The sequence below is a fragment of the Mustela nivalis genome (assembly GCF_964662115.1).
Source record: "Mustela nivalis genome assembly, chromosome: 7".
Classification (NCBI taxonomy): domain Eukaryota; kingdom Metazoa; phylum Chordata; class Mammalia; order Carnivora; family Mustelidae; genus Mustela; species Mustela nivalis.
In genome coordinates this window covers 14,805,948-14,823,360 of record NC_139026.1, presented here as the reverse complement: position 1 = coordinate 14,823,360, position 17,413 = coordinate 14,805,948, and the positions used below count along the sequence as shown (strand labels likewise).

The following is a 17,413-nucleotide window of genomic DNA, read 5'->3' as shown; positions in this document are numbered from 1 at the left end:
GGCGGCTGGGTAGAGAGCATGTGGGATTTCAGGAGATTCTGCCAGATGACCTCCTCGTGGGGGGGCGGGGGAGGGCACCATTTCACACCCTCCCCGCCCCTGCGAGGCGGGAGGGCACCTGTTCCCCCGTATAGCCTCCGCAGAGTGGTGTGGTCGAGTTTGGATTGTTGCCAATCAGATTGAGAAATGGTATTTTAGTCCAGTTCTCATTTTCACTAATCGAGATTAATCATCTCTTCACATTTCAAGAACAATTTGTCTTTTTCTCCAACTGTGTGTCAGGTGCTTTGCCTACTTTTTTCTCTGGGTTCTTAGCCTTTTTCCTTCTGGTTTTCCTGGAACTCTCTCTGCAGCGAGGAGATGAAATCATCTGCGGTAGGACTGCGATTTTCCCAGGCATGTTGTTATCTTTCTACTTAAGGTGTAGGTGCCCCCCACCCCTCCCGCCCAACACACACACGCAGAAGCTTTGGATTTCTTATGTAGGAAAGTTTATCAATATTTTCTTTTATGGCTTTCAGGTTTAATATCAAAATTAGAAAGGTCTTTTCTTATTCCAGTGTTCTGAAGGAATTCCCCCAGAGGAGGTAAAAGGAGGCAGGTGTGAGGCCCCCTCAGAGCAATGCTGCCAACATCACAGTTTTGTTTGGGACTGAGCCTTGTTCCCACGGGGGGGAGGGTATGCTGCCAGGGGCTGTGCCCACTGCCAAAGGCTGGGTCCAGGCACCCCGCTCATCAGCTTTGCAGTGGCTGGGAAGGGGTTGGATAAGGGGAAATGAAATGTTTGGCAGGCCAGGTGCAGCCAGGTTAGTATAATGAAAGGAAATAGAATTAGAACTTTGAAGTGAAACTCGAGACTCGCATAAACTTGAACCTTTCCTGGGATTTGAAGAGAAGTAATTAATTTACAAACTTTCTCCTTCTATATTAAACTCTACCACACTGGCTCTGGGCAGGAAATATTCTAGAAGACGTTCCCAAATATTGTGAATTCCATCAGCAGATATCAAGCAGATGATATGTTCCCTAAAATATTTAGTACAGTACTAGAGTTTGGAAGAGAGACCGAGGCTCATGATGGCTGGGTTCGAGAAGTTTCGGTGTCAGCTAGACTGGGTCCTCTCCTGCCCCACCACTAGCTGTGTGACCTCAGACCAATTGCTTCCCACTTATCTGAGCCTCAGTTTCTTTCTCCCTTAAAAGGGGATACTATTAATCAGACCTAAAATTGATTAAGCACCACGTATCCATCAAGCACCGTATTTGACGTTTTATGTCTGTTAAGCTGTTCACTGTCTTGGGTAGCAGTGAAAATTAAATACAGTGAAGTAAAGAGTGCCTGGCCCCTTACACATTTTCAGTAAAGATTCTCTGGTGGTAGTATTATCTGTATGCTTATGAAATCCGACGGGTAGGCTGAATTTAATTGTGGTATTATCTTAGCCGGTCATTCATTCATTCATTCATCCCACAAAGGCTTCTTGAGCCCCAACCCTGTGTGGGTGCTGGAACCATAGTGGTGAGGCAGTCTGTGCCCTAAAGAACTTACAGACAAGTGAGGCAGACACACTGGGGGCAAGCAGTGACCACACCCCACGAGGACTTTTCTAGGGACCAGCCAGGGTGCTGGAGGAGCACTGGGGAGGAGCAAACAGCCTTGTCCCAGAGGCTGGGCTTGCCAAATGTGGACAGGATGGGGGGCCAGGTGCCTGGCCCCTCCAGAAGACTGACAACTATTATAGGAATAGGAAATACTTAGGGTAGCTTGTATCTTGTGCCAGAAGTGGTTAATTAATCCCTACAATATGTGCCTGGTGCTTTTATTATCCCTGTTTCTCAAACAAGAAACTAAGGCACCAAAAGGCTGTTGGAGGTCACACAGCTGGCGAGTGGTAGAGCCCGGGCTGGAGCCTGGCAATTCAGCCTCAGAGCTTCTACCGGAAGGTAGATGCAGAGAGGGAAGCAGAGGAGCTCACCACCGGGAAGTGGGCTGTGGTTTCCCGGAGTGTGTTTGTAGACAGGACTGCACAGGGGCAGCGGGACGGAGCAGGTGAGCGGCGTCTTGCCGGGAGACGTGTAAGCAGGCGGTTGCTCTCCGACTTGGGTAGGACGAGCACGGTGGGCTTCACAGATGGACGGCCCCACCTGGGCCGTGAGCACCTCCAGGAATCTGCTGGCCTGAAATTATGGCGTGAATCTCATTTGGCTTGAGGCATTTTTGCCTGTTAAAAAAGAAAAAGCATTAGGCAGAACCAGTTCCTGAAGTTTCTATCAGCTATGGCTCTTTTTTTCTACCTAAAATGTGCTCTGCTGTCCTCATCAGCCCGATGGCTCCTCCTTCAGCTCCCAAGGCTCAACTCACAGCCCACATCTGGTCCTGCTCTACCATCCTGGACTCTCCTGTCCAGTTTCTTTGCTGATAGTTTGACTCTGAGCTTGAGAGAGCAGAGATACCCTGTCTGTCTGTCCTCGCCCTTTTGCCCCCGGCACAGGGCTGGACTGTAGCAGACCATCAATATTTGATGCACGAATGAGCAACCAGCACTTTTGGTGAATTGGGATTGACAGTCCCCAGAGAGGAGGCATCTGACCGTGATACACACCCCTTTCCAGAAGAAAGAGGCTGGGCATTCTGACCCTGAGCGCCAAGCCACTAGTGTTCTAGAAAGGGGTCTGCAGAGGTGGAAGGCACCTGTTTGATGACGGAGATGGAGAGGCCACACTGGCACCAGGGTAGACCAGTCCTTGGTTAGTATCATCGGTAGCCACCATATGCCGAGCGTGTGGTGAGACCCCGCCTTCCCTGCAAGGGAGAGACTCCCCAAAGCTCGGCTTCCTTGTTTATAAGGTCAGAAGTAAATAGCACGCTCAGGAGGAAAACAGTGGGATGGCGTACGAAAAATGATGCCTATCCCTGGCTTGAGTCCTTGGCCAATAAATGCTATTGTGATTGTGACGGTATTCTTTTTTTCATGTGTCTGGTTGGTAGATACTCTATTTAATTTTCAAGCTGTCCTTGGGATCTAAGCTATGATTCTCATGTTTTAGGGAGAGGACCCTCAGGCTTTGATGAGTTAAGGGACTAACTGCTCAGGGTTCCACCCAGAGTTAGGGGCAAGGCTGGGATTCAAACCCAGGTCTGCCTTGCCCCCAAAGCCAAGTCTCTTTCTATTCACTGGTATCCGAAGTGGGCCATCAACACAATAGAGACAGGTCTCACTTGTGTGGGAGGTGCTGGACAGAATCCCAAAATGAGGGGCTCTTCTGGCTACGGCCAAGTGGAACCCTTCCACGCTGCCTTGTTGCTCTGGGTTTTGCCCTCCCAGCCTTTCTCCTGCTGCCTCCTCTCCTGGAATGCCCCTCCCTCAGAGTCTGCCCCTCAAAGTCTAACTCGTCCTTGTAAAGGGGAAGGACGCAGCCACAAGCCAGTGGCCCTCTCTTGTTTTAAGTTAGGATTGTGTGCGTGTCCTCGGGTGTGAAAGAGAACATTGAAAACAGACTGGAGGTAAATAAGATAAAACAATAGTTCGCTGTGTTGAGAGGGGCTTGGATTTACAGAGATTTTTCTATTTTCCAAAGTTAAAAAAAATGAATGTGGATGATTTTGGGGAACAGGAAACAAAGTTATTTTAAAAACCCAGACTGTTGTCTTCAAGGCACAGCTCAGATGCCCCCTCCTGTGTGGAGCCATGATGTGGCCTGGAGTGTGTTCACCTGGCGGGGTCTCCGTCCCTGCCTGTCTTTGCCGCTGTGCGTATCTCCGAGCAGAATGGCTCCAGGTATCCTGGCCCCCAGGGCAGCTGAGGGCAGTCTGGGGAGGTTTGGGGGCTCTTAGTCTCTGTTAAGTTCATGTCATCATTCCCCCAACAGCCTTTTAAGGTAGGCGTGATGATCATCCTCAGTTTCAGAAACGGTCTGGAAGCTGAAACAAACTCATTCAAATGTCCGAAAAGTCCCTTTCCAGATCTCGTCCCCGTCCCCCACAGGGACCCAAGCTGTGGTCATCATGATCGTATGGGTCCCCGTGTCTTGGTCTGTCCCTCGCCGTCTCTACTTTCTTTCCCCTGACTTGGTCCCACCTTCCTTGCCATCTGGTTCCCATCTCTGACACACTTCAAGGGTTACAGCTCACTTACCACTGCCTTCAGGAAGCCTTCTGTGAAGCCTCTGCTTTCTCAGGCTCCCGCTTGCCTACCTGTATTACAGCATTTATCGCTTCTTACTAAACTTGGCCTTTCTCGCCACTGTTTGTCTTTCTCTTTCTCCAGCCAGACTGAAGGACAGGAGTCTAATTTCTTTATTCCCAGTGTCTAGCTGGCATAAATTAGGTATTCAGTGAATATTTGTTGAATTAATTAATATAGTCATTTCAATGGCCCTGTAAAGTGACCATTTACAAATGAAGAAAAATGAGGGGTTTGCTCAGTCACAGCCAGTGAGTTTTGGCACTGATTCTAGAACATAGATCTTTTGATATCTAGTCCAGCTTGGCTGAAATGCTGAAATTTAAAGAAGCAGAGGAGAAAAATTCTGCCAGTTCTAGGCGAAATGGAAACTGGTCCAATCGTGGTCCAACATAAGCTGAGAGGTTGTTTATATGCTTTTCCTTGTTTAAGGAAAAAACTCAGTTGATCGTGTTTTTTAACACTGCCTTTTATTTCTTTTCAATTATTTGCTTAGTATAATTTCTAGGAGTTGGAATGTGAGGTCAGGTGACCATGCATTTTAGATGGCTCTCAATATTGGTAAGCAGTTGGTAAATTGGTAAGCAACTGCCGAATTGATTACCAAAAACTTTGTACCAGTTAACACTACCTTCAGAAGTATGTGAGTATCAGTTTTACCACTTACACACCAGCACTGGGAATTATCATTACTTAACATTTTCGTTACTCTCAGAGATGTAAAGTTGCGCCTCATTATTATTTTCTTTTTTATTTCTCTTTGAACAGCTGAGGTTGAGTGTTGTTTTCTGTGTCTATCTATATTCTTGTGAGACTCACATGTTTGTCCTCCTTATTGTGCTACTTACTTTCTGATGATAGTCGAAGGCATTTGTGGAAGACAGACCTGGCTATTTAGTGGAACAGGCACTGTTAGGAGGAAACACAAAGATGAGTATGAGAGTGTTTGTATCCATTATGAGGCTTTTGGTGGCAGGGAAGAGAATATCCAATGAAAAGAGGTTTTATGAACTAAGAAAATTTTATTACCTCACAAAACAGGGAGGCAGCTGCACTGGGGATTGGCTAATCAGGCACAACGTGACCCTCAGATCCCCCAGTCCCCCCACCCTTTCCTCTCTGCCACCTCAGCAAGGACTTCATGCTGAGGCTGCTCTCTTCCCAGCTGAAAGCTCACCGTTCTGGGTCTGCTCTGCCATGTTCAAGAACAGGACAGACCAGACTCTCTTAGCTGCTAGTCTGTTTGCTTTTGCACAAAACAGAAGATACTGTTTTTTTTTTTTTTTTTCCACAGTTTTGGAGGCCAGAAGTTCAAAATCAAGGCCTCCAATTCCTTTTTGGTAGGGAAAAATATCTTTCCCAGAAGCTTGCAGAGAGCTTTTCCGTAAGTCTGATAGGCCAGCACCAAGTCACCTGCCACACCGACCCCATCAGTGGCTCCATGGGTAGATTTAAATTCATCAACATTCAGCTGTTTGGGATTCAAAGGGGAATCACCCCCCCCCCTTGACACGTGGTTCCCTCTACACTGCGGTTCTGTGAATGAGCAAGAAGCTGAGTATGTACAATGGTTGAATAAGCAGCCGCAGTATCTGCCACAGATACTAATTAATCAGAATTATACCAATCTTTTTGTTTTTTAATTTTTTATTTTTAAATTATTTTTATTAACATATAATGTATATTTGCCCCAGGGGTACAGGTCTGTGGATCATCAGGCTTACACACTTCACAGCACTCACCATAGCACATACCCTCCCCAGTGTCCATCACCCAGCCACCCTCTCCTTATCCCCTCCCCCCAGCAACCCTCAGTTTGTTTTGTGAGATTAAGAGTCTTTTATGGTTTGTCTCCCTCCTGATCCCATCTTATTTCATTCCCCCTTTCCACGACCCCCCGCCCTGCCTCTCAAATTCCTCATATTAGAGAGAGCATATGATAATTATCTTTCTCTGATTCACTTATTTCACTCAGCGTAATACCCTCTGGCTCCATCCACGTCGTTGCAAATGGCAAGATTTCGTTTCTCTTGATGGCTGCGTAGTATTCCATTGTCAGATTTATACCAATCTTGATAAATTTTCATCAAGAAAATATTTTCTGAACTCTATTAGGCTAATTCATTTAAAAATTTCTTTTCACTAAGCATACTTCACTTTCGTCCACTTTCATTTTTGTTTCATTGACATCTTTTCTCTGGGTACGGATCCTTTTCCATATAAAATTTATGCCAGAGATTTATTTCACTGACCATTTTACATGTTCTTTATAAATTTAGTTGACTGTAGTTGTAGGCTTTGACATCACTAATTTTCTCTTGAGATTATAATCCATACTGGTCTTCTTGGGTCAAATTTTGTGGACCAAGAAATTTTATGTTGACTATTTCTATAAATAGGCTTTATCAGGAATCAGATGAGGGTTGTTATATGTATTTCTCAGCTAATCCACGATGAAATTATGAGGGTTCTTTTTAGACGCAAAGTTGGATCTGTTATTCAGGCCTGGCCTGATGCCTGTTTTCATAGGGCTGTAAGCCAAGAATGGCTTTTATAGATGAATATTTGTAATCTGCTCAATGGTAGAGAATATGAACTTTAAACCCCAGTTTAGAAAAATGTTAACCTCCTCCCCCAAAGCAATCTCATTTATTCTTATTAGTAGACATATTACAAAAACTGTACTCAATTGCTAGCTATTATTTTGTTTTGAATTTTATCAATAAAAACTTTGTGGAAATTTGTCTACCCTTGTTATATAAATATGACATGGTAGTTTTGATTTTGCCTCTTGGCCCCCAAACCCTAACATATTTAGTATCTGGCCCTTTACAGAGAAGTCAGCTGGTGCCGCTCTGTGATCTTGCTATCCCGAGTCTCCTGGGCACTGACTTCCCCTCCCTTACCCCATACTTCTCCGTGGGGCTAGCAGGAGCAAATGGTGAGTTCTTAGGGTCTGAATCATAGAGTCCAGGCATCCAGCTGCAGTTGGAAAAATAGTATATTGGGTGAACACAGTCATATTGCTCAGTGATAGAGACAGCTCTTCAACTCTGACGAATTTCATCAAATTAAAAATGCCAGGTACTCTAAGAGTTTTCTGTATAAGTCAGTTTCCCTTTGTCCTTATTCAAGAAGATATCTAACATGTGGGAAGAGCCCAACTGTCACTGCTTTCAGAGCATCAGCTTTTGAGTTTTCTTCAAACCCTTGGGCGCCGTGGGCTGCTTGGGAGAGTACTTTCCCTGCTGAAGGTCACTCCTTTTTCTTTCCTTTAACAGATGAGGAAAAAGAAAACAATAGAGCATCCAAGCCCCACTCCACTCCTGCTACTCTGCAATGGTAAGTTCATTTTCAGCAAGTCCTCTCTTGATGGGGCCCTCGCGCAACTGTCACTTCCTACCCGCGGAGCAGGGTGTCACTGGGAGGTCTGATATTGTCCTGAGAACTTGATATCCCGCAGCTCACATGCAATCAGTTTGATTTGCGACTCTGTATAAAATACTCAACTTAGATCCTGCCTAGAGATTCGGATTTCCATATTTGTTATATTTTGGGGGAGATTTTGTGTCCCGTCATCAAGACCCTGGCAAGGGCTGGATCCCCCAAGGGTGTTGCTCACTGACTTTCTGGAATGAGTTGTTACAATTAACAACGTTGCAGCAAATTACAGAAACATAGGTCTGTTCACCCCTACCAAAGAGTCCTTCATGGGTTCATATTTAATTGCAACTATAATACAATTATTTTAACATTAATAACAGGAACAAGCCTTACCTACTTCAGTGGCTTTCCTTTCGGTATCTGGAATTCCTGGACTTGGTCAACACCTAACGGATGTTGTTTGAGTGGCTGCTCTCACGTTTGAGGTTTACAGATCAATTCTCCTGTAAGAGGCTCACTTAGATCGTGTTGTAGCTTTCCCCCCAAACATCGTTTCTGTTAAGGCTGTTATTTCCACTGGCAGCCCAGCCCAGCAAACCTGAGGAGATTAAGGAAGGAAGGAGAGGGAGGAAGGACTGGGGAAGGGAAGGCACGAAGACCTAGTATGTGCCAGACTCCATGCGAGGAGCTTCCAATACGCGCCTTGTGCCTGGTCTCAGTCTCACGGTTCTCTGAAGTTGATATTGTTGTGCCCATTTCACAGATGAGGAAAATAAAGCTTAGACAGTTAAGTCATTTGCCTAAATCTACACAGAGCCATGAAGGGGCAAAGGCAAGAACCTGGCTGGGTCTCTCTAACTGCAAAGCCCCTGCTTTGGAAGAAAGGAAGAGAAGATTCGGGAAGGATAGAGAGGAGAGAACAAATGAGAAGAGGAAGCAGGTGGGCTTTAATGAGCACATCGCATTAGATTCTCTTGATTAATCCACGCACAGGTGGGGGGAAGACAGCATTGGGGGAAAGCGTGCAGGAGCGTAACTCAATCTTCCCTAACGAGGGTCTCCACATTCGGCTCGCTTGGCTGCCAGGAGAGTAAGGTTGTTTGCAGGAGCTTGATTTCCAGACTTTGGCTTGTTTCCATCGTTTTGTCCCTATATTCTTTTCCTTGTTGCATTTGCTGCTTTGGGTTTTCTTTAAAATTCTACTCTATTCCCTGGTCACACCTCTGCCTGAACCCTTCCCCCTAAATTATGATCACACAAATTCCCATAATGCCAGGACATCTAATGAGGCATCCATACGAAGGAATTAGGGCACGGGAGTTTCTAGAAATGCAAGGCACCAGCAGACACCCTGACTTAAATAACCTGAACACGGCGCATGTTTCAGAATAAACGACGTGAATGGGAGCAAAAGAAAATCACCATTATTCGTGCCTATTTCTCTAGGATTCTCGACATCTGCCTGGCAATCGTGAGGTGGTAGACAGTGCCACATCTTAAGTCCGACTGCCAGAATGAATGTCCCGCTGTGCCTCTCCTCAGCTGGGGAACCTTGGACAAGGTCCTTAACCTCCCTGTGCCTCAGTCTGCTCACCTGTGAAATGAGGAGAGCAGTGGTGTCTAACTCCTAGGGAGAATCGTCAAGAGGGAACGAATTCATGCAGACGAAGTGCTTGAAGTGTCTGACGTCAGATCCGACTTCGCGACATATCCTCCCTTCTGAGTCGCCTGGGCATCCTGGGGTCAGGGCTTCTCTCCTTCCTGCTGTAGGCACCGGCGGTTCACTCCTACCCTCCCTAATATCTGTTTCTACGTAAAGGGTCACATAGATGATTCCAGAAGAAATGACATCTTCCAATTCACAAAGTCAGGCAGGAGATTTTTTTAAAAAGTAACTTTTAATTTCAAGGCCAAATCAGATTTGAGAATTTGGCAATTTTTGTTTTATTATTATCAAAAGACATCAAGTTGTTTGAAGAACATCAAATTGCTCTCCAGTTCTCTTTCTATGTAGAAGACAGAATTTTAGTCACTAATTCAGGAAATGTTGGTCAAGCACCTTCTATTTGCCACACCCTGTTTCTAGGCTCTGATAATGTATCAGTGAATCAGACAGCCCAGGAATAGGGACCGAGGGGAGGTGAATTTATAATGATGTAGAAGTATCCTGTTAATGATAAAGAAACAAGGAATACATTAGATGCTGACAGGGGCTGTGCGGAGAATTTGAATCGGCTGACAGGGTAGTGTCTCAGAGGGTATTTTAGGTGGAGTGGTGAGGGAAAGCTTCCCAGAGGAGGTGACATTTAAGTGGACACTTGCATGACAAGAAGTCCTCACTGACAACATGACAATGTGAGAATCAGGGTTGGGGAACATTCTAGGCAGAGGGAACAGCTTCTAAAAAGGCTGTACTATTGTAGGTCGGGCTTTCCCAGAGGCAGTCTGAGCAGAGACCTGCTCTCTGCAGGTCTCTGGGTGTTTTATTCTGGTGTGCCCCCAGTATCGACACGTGGGGGTGTGAGGGACTCTAGGGTAGGTGGGGCTGGGGGGTGTCAGCTTAACAGGAGGCTGTGGCAGAGCCTTCAGCAATCTCTAAGGGACTTCTGAGGCTGGGCTGGCCCTTCAGAGAGACCAGAATCTAGGCAATGGATCCAGGTCTTTACCTCCTCCCCACCTTGCCCATCACTGGATGTCAGCGGTTCCCTGGGAGGAGGGTGAAGCTTTGGACAAGTCAGTGTTCTTCACATTCTGCTGAGGACAACTCCCTGGGACAGATTCAGGCTCAGTACCAACCTCCCAGCAGTGAGGAAGGATGCCTCAGTCCTCAGGAGTAACCTGGGCACACACCACAGTGTCTGCCACTCCCTCCAGGATGGGAGGCAGGCCCAGCTTGTTCAAGGAACCATAGGAAGCAGCCAGCGTGGGACACAGCAAGAGATAGGAGAGAGATAAAGATAGGGAGAGGGAGTCAGGGGGGAGGATCTGTGAACAGCAGGAAAGACTCTATTTTTAAAAGATTTTATTTACTTGTTTGTTTATTGAGTTGGGGGGAGGGGCAGAGGGAGAGAAAAAATCCCAGGCAGACTCCATGCTAAATAAGGAGCCCGCCGTGGGGCTCAATCCCACAATCCAGAGATCATGACTTGAGCCAAAACCAAAAGCTGGGCGCCCAACCAATTGAGCCCCCCAGGCGCCCCAGTATTTCTCTTTTAAAATTTTCTTTTATTTAAAATTTTTTTTAAATGATGTTCAGTTAGCCAACATATAGTACATCGTCCGTTTTTGATACAGTGTTCAAGGATTCATTAGTTACATGAAACACCAAGTGTTCATCACAGCATAGGCCGTCCTTAATACCCATCAGCCAGAATTTCTCTCTCTCTCTTTTTTTTTTTTTAAAGATTTTATTTATTTATTTGACAGACAGAGATTACAAGTAGGCAGAGAAGCAGGCAGAGAGAGAGGAAGGGAAGCAGACCCCCTGCTGAGCAGAGAGCCTGATGTGGGACTCGATCCCAGGACCTTGAGATCATGACCTGAGCCGAAGGCAGCAGCTTAACCCACTGAGCCACCCAGGCACCCCCAGAATTTCTCTTAAATAAAAACAGAGTCGTGCTTCAGACTGTAGTGGAAGACACGTGACCTCCTATATGTAAAGTTGCACTTGAGCAAAATTTTGAGAATGTAGTTTCAGCGCAAATACTTTGTCTTTGAAAAGGAACTGGACGCACCCTCCATTTCGCAAGGGAAAATGGTATCATTCAGCCCGCGTACCCTTCCTGCTCTGGGCGCCAGCGAGTTCAGAGCTAAATCTGTGTTCATGAATTTTCCCCCTCTTCCCTTGTCTGACTTTCTTCTCTTTCTTTTGTTAACATTGTAGAAAAAGACAAGATACAAATTCAATACTTATTTTTGCTTCTATTTTATTTTATTTAATGTACACGAGGGATATATTTCCTCTTTTAAAAACGGAAATATCGTTTATGAGGCTAACTTGGTTGTAGTTCCTGCCTCTTCCCCCAGAGCAGCCCTGTCACCAGTGAGAAGTGTGCTTGTGTGTTTACTGTCCTTGTTGACACGTTTACGTGTCTGTGTACCAACACAAGTTTCCAAATTCTGATTTTTAGGATTTCGTATTTCTTCCTTTCTGAAAGGAACGCAGACATATTGCACTAAAAATACGCTTCTACACTGTATTGACCCATGGCTTGGCTTGCTCTTTCCTCACTGGAAGGTCCCGAAGCCATCCCCGTGTCAGTCGGTAAAGAGCAGCCCCATTGTAACCGCTGCGCCCGATTCCATGGATTTCGCCACTTGCCTTTTGATGGGCATCTAGGTTGTGTCCACATCTCATCTGCGCCCTTACAAACAGCGCTGCTGGGAACCTCGCATACCTGCCCCCTTGCCCACCTGCGGGAATGTTCTCCATGTTGAGGTCAAGAAGTAGAAGAGTTGGGTTCTCAGAAAATATTAATGGGAATAAAATTTGCCCTCTCAAATGGTTTTGCCATTTTGTATCTTCACCCACCATACAAAATACTTAGAAAAAAAGAGTGGCGGGGGGCACCTGGCTGGCTCAGTCGGTTAAGTGTCTGACTCTTGATTTTGGCTTAGATCATGATCTCCGGGGTGTGAGATTCAGCCCTGCATCAGGGTCTGCGCTGGGCTTGGAGCCTGCGTGGGATTCTCTCTCTTTCCCTCTCTCTCTGCCCCTCCCCCTATCCCACTCTTTCTCTCTCTAAAGAAAAATAATAAAGAAGTAGGACCCTAGCTCTACACCATTGCATCTCATTCTCCGAGGCACGTGCATGCTTCACGCCATCCCCTCTCTGCAGTGGCAGTGTGCAGCCCCTCAGGACCGCAGGCCCAGAAAAGGACATTGGTTTCCTTGCCAAGGAGGCCCGACTGTGCTGAGCTCTCTTGGGACGCTTGGCTTGTTTTGGGAATTGGGGTAGGGGCTATTTGCTTCCCCACCTTCTCCCTCCTTGCCACGAGGCCCCTCACCATCACCCTCGAGACCACCCCCCCTCTAAGAACCAATAATACAGTGGCCAAGCAGCCTCAAATAATTGGGGCCACGTGATCTGGAGGCAGCTCCCAGCAGAAAACAGGCAAATATTGTCAAATGCCTTCTGCCGAACACTTTCCAGCATCCTTGGTCACGAGGGTTAGTAAAGCCCAAGCCGCTGGGGAGGGTGAGCGCTGCTGGAGACCTGGCCGCACAATAACCTCTATTCAAGCAGAGGATTTGGGAATGGAAAGCAGCCTGTTCCTCTATCCTGGCCCGCTCGCTGCCGGCACATGTCCCCCCCTGCACAGCCCTGCCCTCTCACACACCTCCCTGTCGCCTATGGGCGCCAATCAGTGTTTGAGACATCCTCCCTTTCAGCAGGTCACAGAGGGAGGGAGGTTCTTCCCCAATGGAAGACGGTAGAAGACCAAACTGTCACTTTGTTGGGGAGCATTTTTTTCCTTTTCTTTTGAAAAAACTAAAATGAAGTCTTGGGTGATTGACAGCCTTTCAATAGTTCAAATTAATATGAAACAATATAAATTAAGAATTTATTATATGTATATTATTATGTAATAATATATATAATATAATATAGATTAATAAATTAAACAATACAAATTAATACAAAACAAAATAAATTTTGTGTTTCCCTTTAAAATGCTCTTGGGGGCCAGAGGTAGAACGCTGGGCTTCGTGCTGTTCCAAAGAAGCGTGTTGAAGTTTTACACCAGATCACAGCTCCTAAACCAGAGTCATTGAGTGTGACCGACGCCTGACGTTTTGTACCCCTCTCTGACTTGATCCCTTACTCAACAGTGACATGATCTTATTTGCTTCCATCATAGGAGTTCCCCCACCTGGTTCTGGAAAGGCAGGCCAAACGTTTTTAGGTCAGACACAGCCAGAGCTGTTAGGTAATGCCAGGAGGTGGGGTGGCGTCCTCTGCTGCCGATGGAGAGACGAGGTCAGCGCCCCATGAGGGGTGGGACTCAGAGCATGAGAAGGTGTGGTGTGGCGCTAGGAGTCTTTTTTTTTTTTTTTTTTTTTTTAGTATTTTGTGCTGTGGTTAAAATATAATACAGTAAAGGCATTTGAGCGGGCAGTTCTGTAGTCCCACTAACGTTTCCCTGTGTGTCCCGACCACTCCCACTTCTTGACCCCAACATGGCAAACACTCCCACAGGTGTTCATGAGGGTGAAGGAGAGATGCGTAGAGACAGGGAAGGGATGGAAAGAGAATATCAAGAGGGGGGATGGCTCGTGGTGGAGAATGGTGCCCAAATCACCTCAGCTGCCAGGGGTGCCCCCCAGAGCTCTGGGCTGCCCTCCCCCAGGCCGGCCCCGAAAGAAGCATCAGCAACAGTGCAGAACTGTGACACGGTACTGTTAGATGATGCTGAATTTTTGTCCAGGAAAAAAAAAAAAAAGTGGGGGGAGCGACTTAAACCAAAAAAATGAACATAAGGATTCTAGAACCTGGCTAATCCCAGGCCTTTCTGGAATACCAACCCAGCAGTTTATAGGCCAATCGGCCAATCACAGGTTATGGAGGAGCCTCAATTCCTGGAGGTTCTGATCCAATTCCAATTCCATAATTACAATGGCAGCGCTAAGTCCCTGAGTCAGTCCGTTGCTCCCCGTCAGCCAGACCTACAGCTCAAGTGAGCTTGCACCAGGTGGCATCACCAGTTGAGCTCTCTTGTTCCTTGTGAGAACCCTGTAGAGTCAGCAGGACTGTGAGCCCTGTTTAAAGAGGAGGAAACCAAGCTGGCAGCTGTATGCAGCAGAGGGTCACAGTCTCACTCCATCCGAGTAGGGGAATGCCTGACTCCCAAGAAGGCCCCTGAAGGGGAAGCAGAGTCAGCTGAGGTCCTGGGACAATTACCAGAGCCACCTCAATGCGGGTGTCTGGTTGGTGTGTCTACCCAGGAGCAAATCGTGGACTTAAGTGCTATTGGATAAAATGGATCGGTTTTGTTTGTTTGTTTGGGCTTTTTATACTATCAGCCTCACATCTGGTCGGAGCCAGAGCCCCCTATTTCGTATGTAGTTATTGTCTGGTGCTGTTCTCTCTTTGGTTCCCATCTTCTTCGGATCAACCATTGGCTTCCTAAAGGCAATGGCGGGAATTGTGTATTGGTGTTCAATGCTGTCTTCTACAGCCTGGCACATAGTAGGTGCTCAATAAATGTGTGCTGGCTCACTGACCCCACCATGAATGTCAGGCCATAGCATAGTGAGGGCTTTAGAAGTTCAAACTGCAAGCCTAGCTTTTCCCAGCACAACAACTTTGGGCAAGTCCCTCCCCTCCTCCATGTGATGGAGATAATGTTACCCACCTTGCGCCAGTAGCTATAGAAAACGTAACTATGCCTGGCATACTGTAGGCACTGGAAAATATAAATACGTTCATATGAATCAGGGTTTTTCTTTAATCACCTAGGTTTTAAGATTAAAAAAAAAAAACCAACAACAACAGAGAAAAACAAAGCTCTTCTGATCTGTACAAAAATCTGTTTTCCTTCCTTGCCACCGCCTCTGTTCTTCCTTCTGAAGTATTGACTGCCTGTGTTCAGGGCTAGGAACTCTGCTAACATAAACAGGGGTTCGGTTTGGTTCCTGCCTTCGCAGGACTCTCACTCCAAGACGTGAAACATTCCGGGAATCTTCCGCCTTAACCTAGAATAACATGGGCAGGTGTCCTAACCTGGGTTCCTCTCTGCCGGCCGGCGGGCTGTTGGCTGTGCGGGGATTCTCGTTGAATCCCTCTGCGGCCTTGGGGAAATCATTTGGGTCATTTTACCAAAGAAGGAGGCAAGAATCTGAGAGTTCGAGCAGCACCGCCGAGACCGTGGCGCTTGCGAGCGGTGGAGGCGGGATATAAACCCAGCCAGTGCCACCTGGGAACCCACCTCGGAACCCAGTGCTGCTGCTCAGCGAAGGCGGCGGGAGCCGCAGAAGGATCCAAGGGCCATGGAGAGGCCCAACAGGCAGGGAGAGCTATACAGAGGCCGGGCCTCCTGTCCACACGCTGTGCACCACGCATGGGGCTGGGTGCCGCAGCGCCCTGCACGTTACAGAGCGCACGAATTAGGGAATCAGGCGAGGAGGAAGAACCGGTGAAGAGGCCGTCCTCGGGGGCTGGGTGGGCATCAAACACGGCGTCAGGAGAGAGGAATCCGAGCTGGGCCGTGGACCCATTGGCTGGAGCCAAGTGTGTGTGCAGAGGAGTGGGTCGGCGGAAGCCTGGAGAAGTAGTCAGGGGTCCGATGTGGGGGTCTTAGATGCCAAGGGAAGGAGTTAGGACTTCACAGAGGCAGAGGGAAGACACAGCTGGGTTTGGATCACCATCTGGCCTCTGATCGCTTAGCAAGCGTGTTTTCACAGATTTTGAAGTCTCGGACAACTCTGAAAGCCTCAGTAATAAGTTACTATGTCCAATGAAGTTTTTAAAAAAAAAAAAACAAAAAAAAAACCCTGCTGTCTGATCTTCTGGGAAAATGGAAGAGGAGGACTTTGTTACAGACATGTCTGCAAGGACCTGGGGAGAGGAGACTTGGAACTGAATGCTCAGGTGTGCCTAGAAGAGAACAGGTTGCTCAGGCGATGGGCAGGGCCGGTGTGCTGGTGCGGAGATGTTCACTGCCAGCGCGGACACAGAGCCTCCTCCCGCGCCCCGCGCCCCCAAACCTCGTGAGGAGGTCTTCCTCAAACTGTGTATTGCAGATAATGACTGCTGCTGGCTCCTGGACGGAGTTCATTATCTCCGCATAATAGGATTGGCTCGATTCAAATATGATCGCGTTATTAAATAGAAGATCAGAAAATGGAAGACGTGGGGAATTTTTTGGTGATCATTAAAAATATCCAGGTATAATGGAGTATTGTTCACCATGTCAGACTAATGATGTCCTCCACAAGTGAGGAGGAAAAGGGGAGATTTCATCAGATATGAAGAGAAATAATTAACTGCCTTTCTTTCTGCGGTGCCTTGGTCAGCGAAGCGGACATTCCAATTAGCAACTTGAGTACACATGCGGACCTCTGGACTTCGTAAGGAGGTTTGGGGAAAGGTATCATGACGCTCTTTCTGTGGAAACTCATCAAGCATCGAAGTCACCCTGAATGCCAGTTACAACTATTCAGTCACAGAGCTTATTAAAATGCTTCATAGTCATAAGCCACCTGGATACCTTGAGGAATAAAACGTGCGTAGAAACGTTCTTCTTTAGAAGGCTCTGGCCTCTGACAGGTAACTGCTTAATTAACTCAGCCTGTGTGAATGTGACTTGGACCCATATGGATTCAAATAGTTTGTTGCTGCTATGGGTGTATTTAATGGGATACTTTTTAACCTTGGTCTTCCATCTTAATGCTGATCAGTTGGCCTTACTGAGTGAGCAAACAAGCCACAGGAATGTCCAGTAGAAACTGAGGCATGGGGGGGGGGCTAAATAAAATAGCTAATGGGAAAGGGACTCAGGAATTTACCTGGGAGCCTGTGCTTTTTCATACCACATCATGCCTGCCCTCCATAACTCCCTTGCAGTCTTTAGTCATGAGGAACGGCCCCTTAGTCATGAGGAACGGGGCCCCCAGCCATGCAGTTGGCCCAGCCAGGAACCCCAGAGCATGCCTTGGTTTCTCCCATCCACCTCACATCTGGCAGCCACAGCCTAAATGCTGTCTCTGCCCCCACGGCCACTCCTTCACTCCACTCCTCGCTCTATCTCTTGGAGCAGCTCTTAACTGGTCTCATTTGTTCATTCATTCATTCAACAGATACTACTAGTCAGCCGCCATGGATGTGCCAGGCCTCACTAATCAC

The 17,413-nt window shown here is 47.1% G+C and overlaps 1 protein-coding gene across 4 annotated transcripts in view; it reads left to right on the top strand.

Moving 5' to 3' along the window:
• Positions 1-17,413, top strand: part of RFX4 (regulatory factor X4) — a 157,452-nt gene that overhangs the window by 38,509 nt on the left and 101,530 nt on the right. For all 4 annotated transcript variants that reach the window (XM_082740566.1, XM_082740565.1, XM_082740564.1 and 1 more), the window contains one exon: positions 7,466-7,526. In XM_082740566.1, the coding sequence (XP_082596692.1) occupies positions 7,466-7,526 (61 nt within the window). The remainder of the gene's footprint in view (positions 1-7,465; positions 7,527-17,413) is intronic.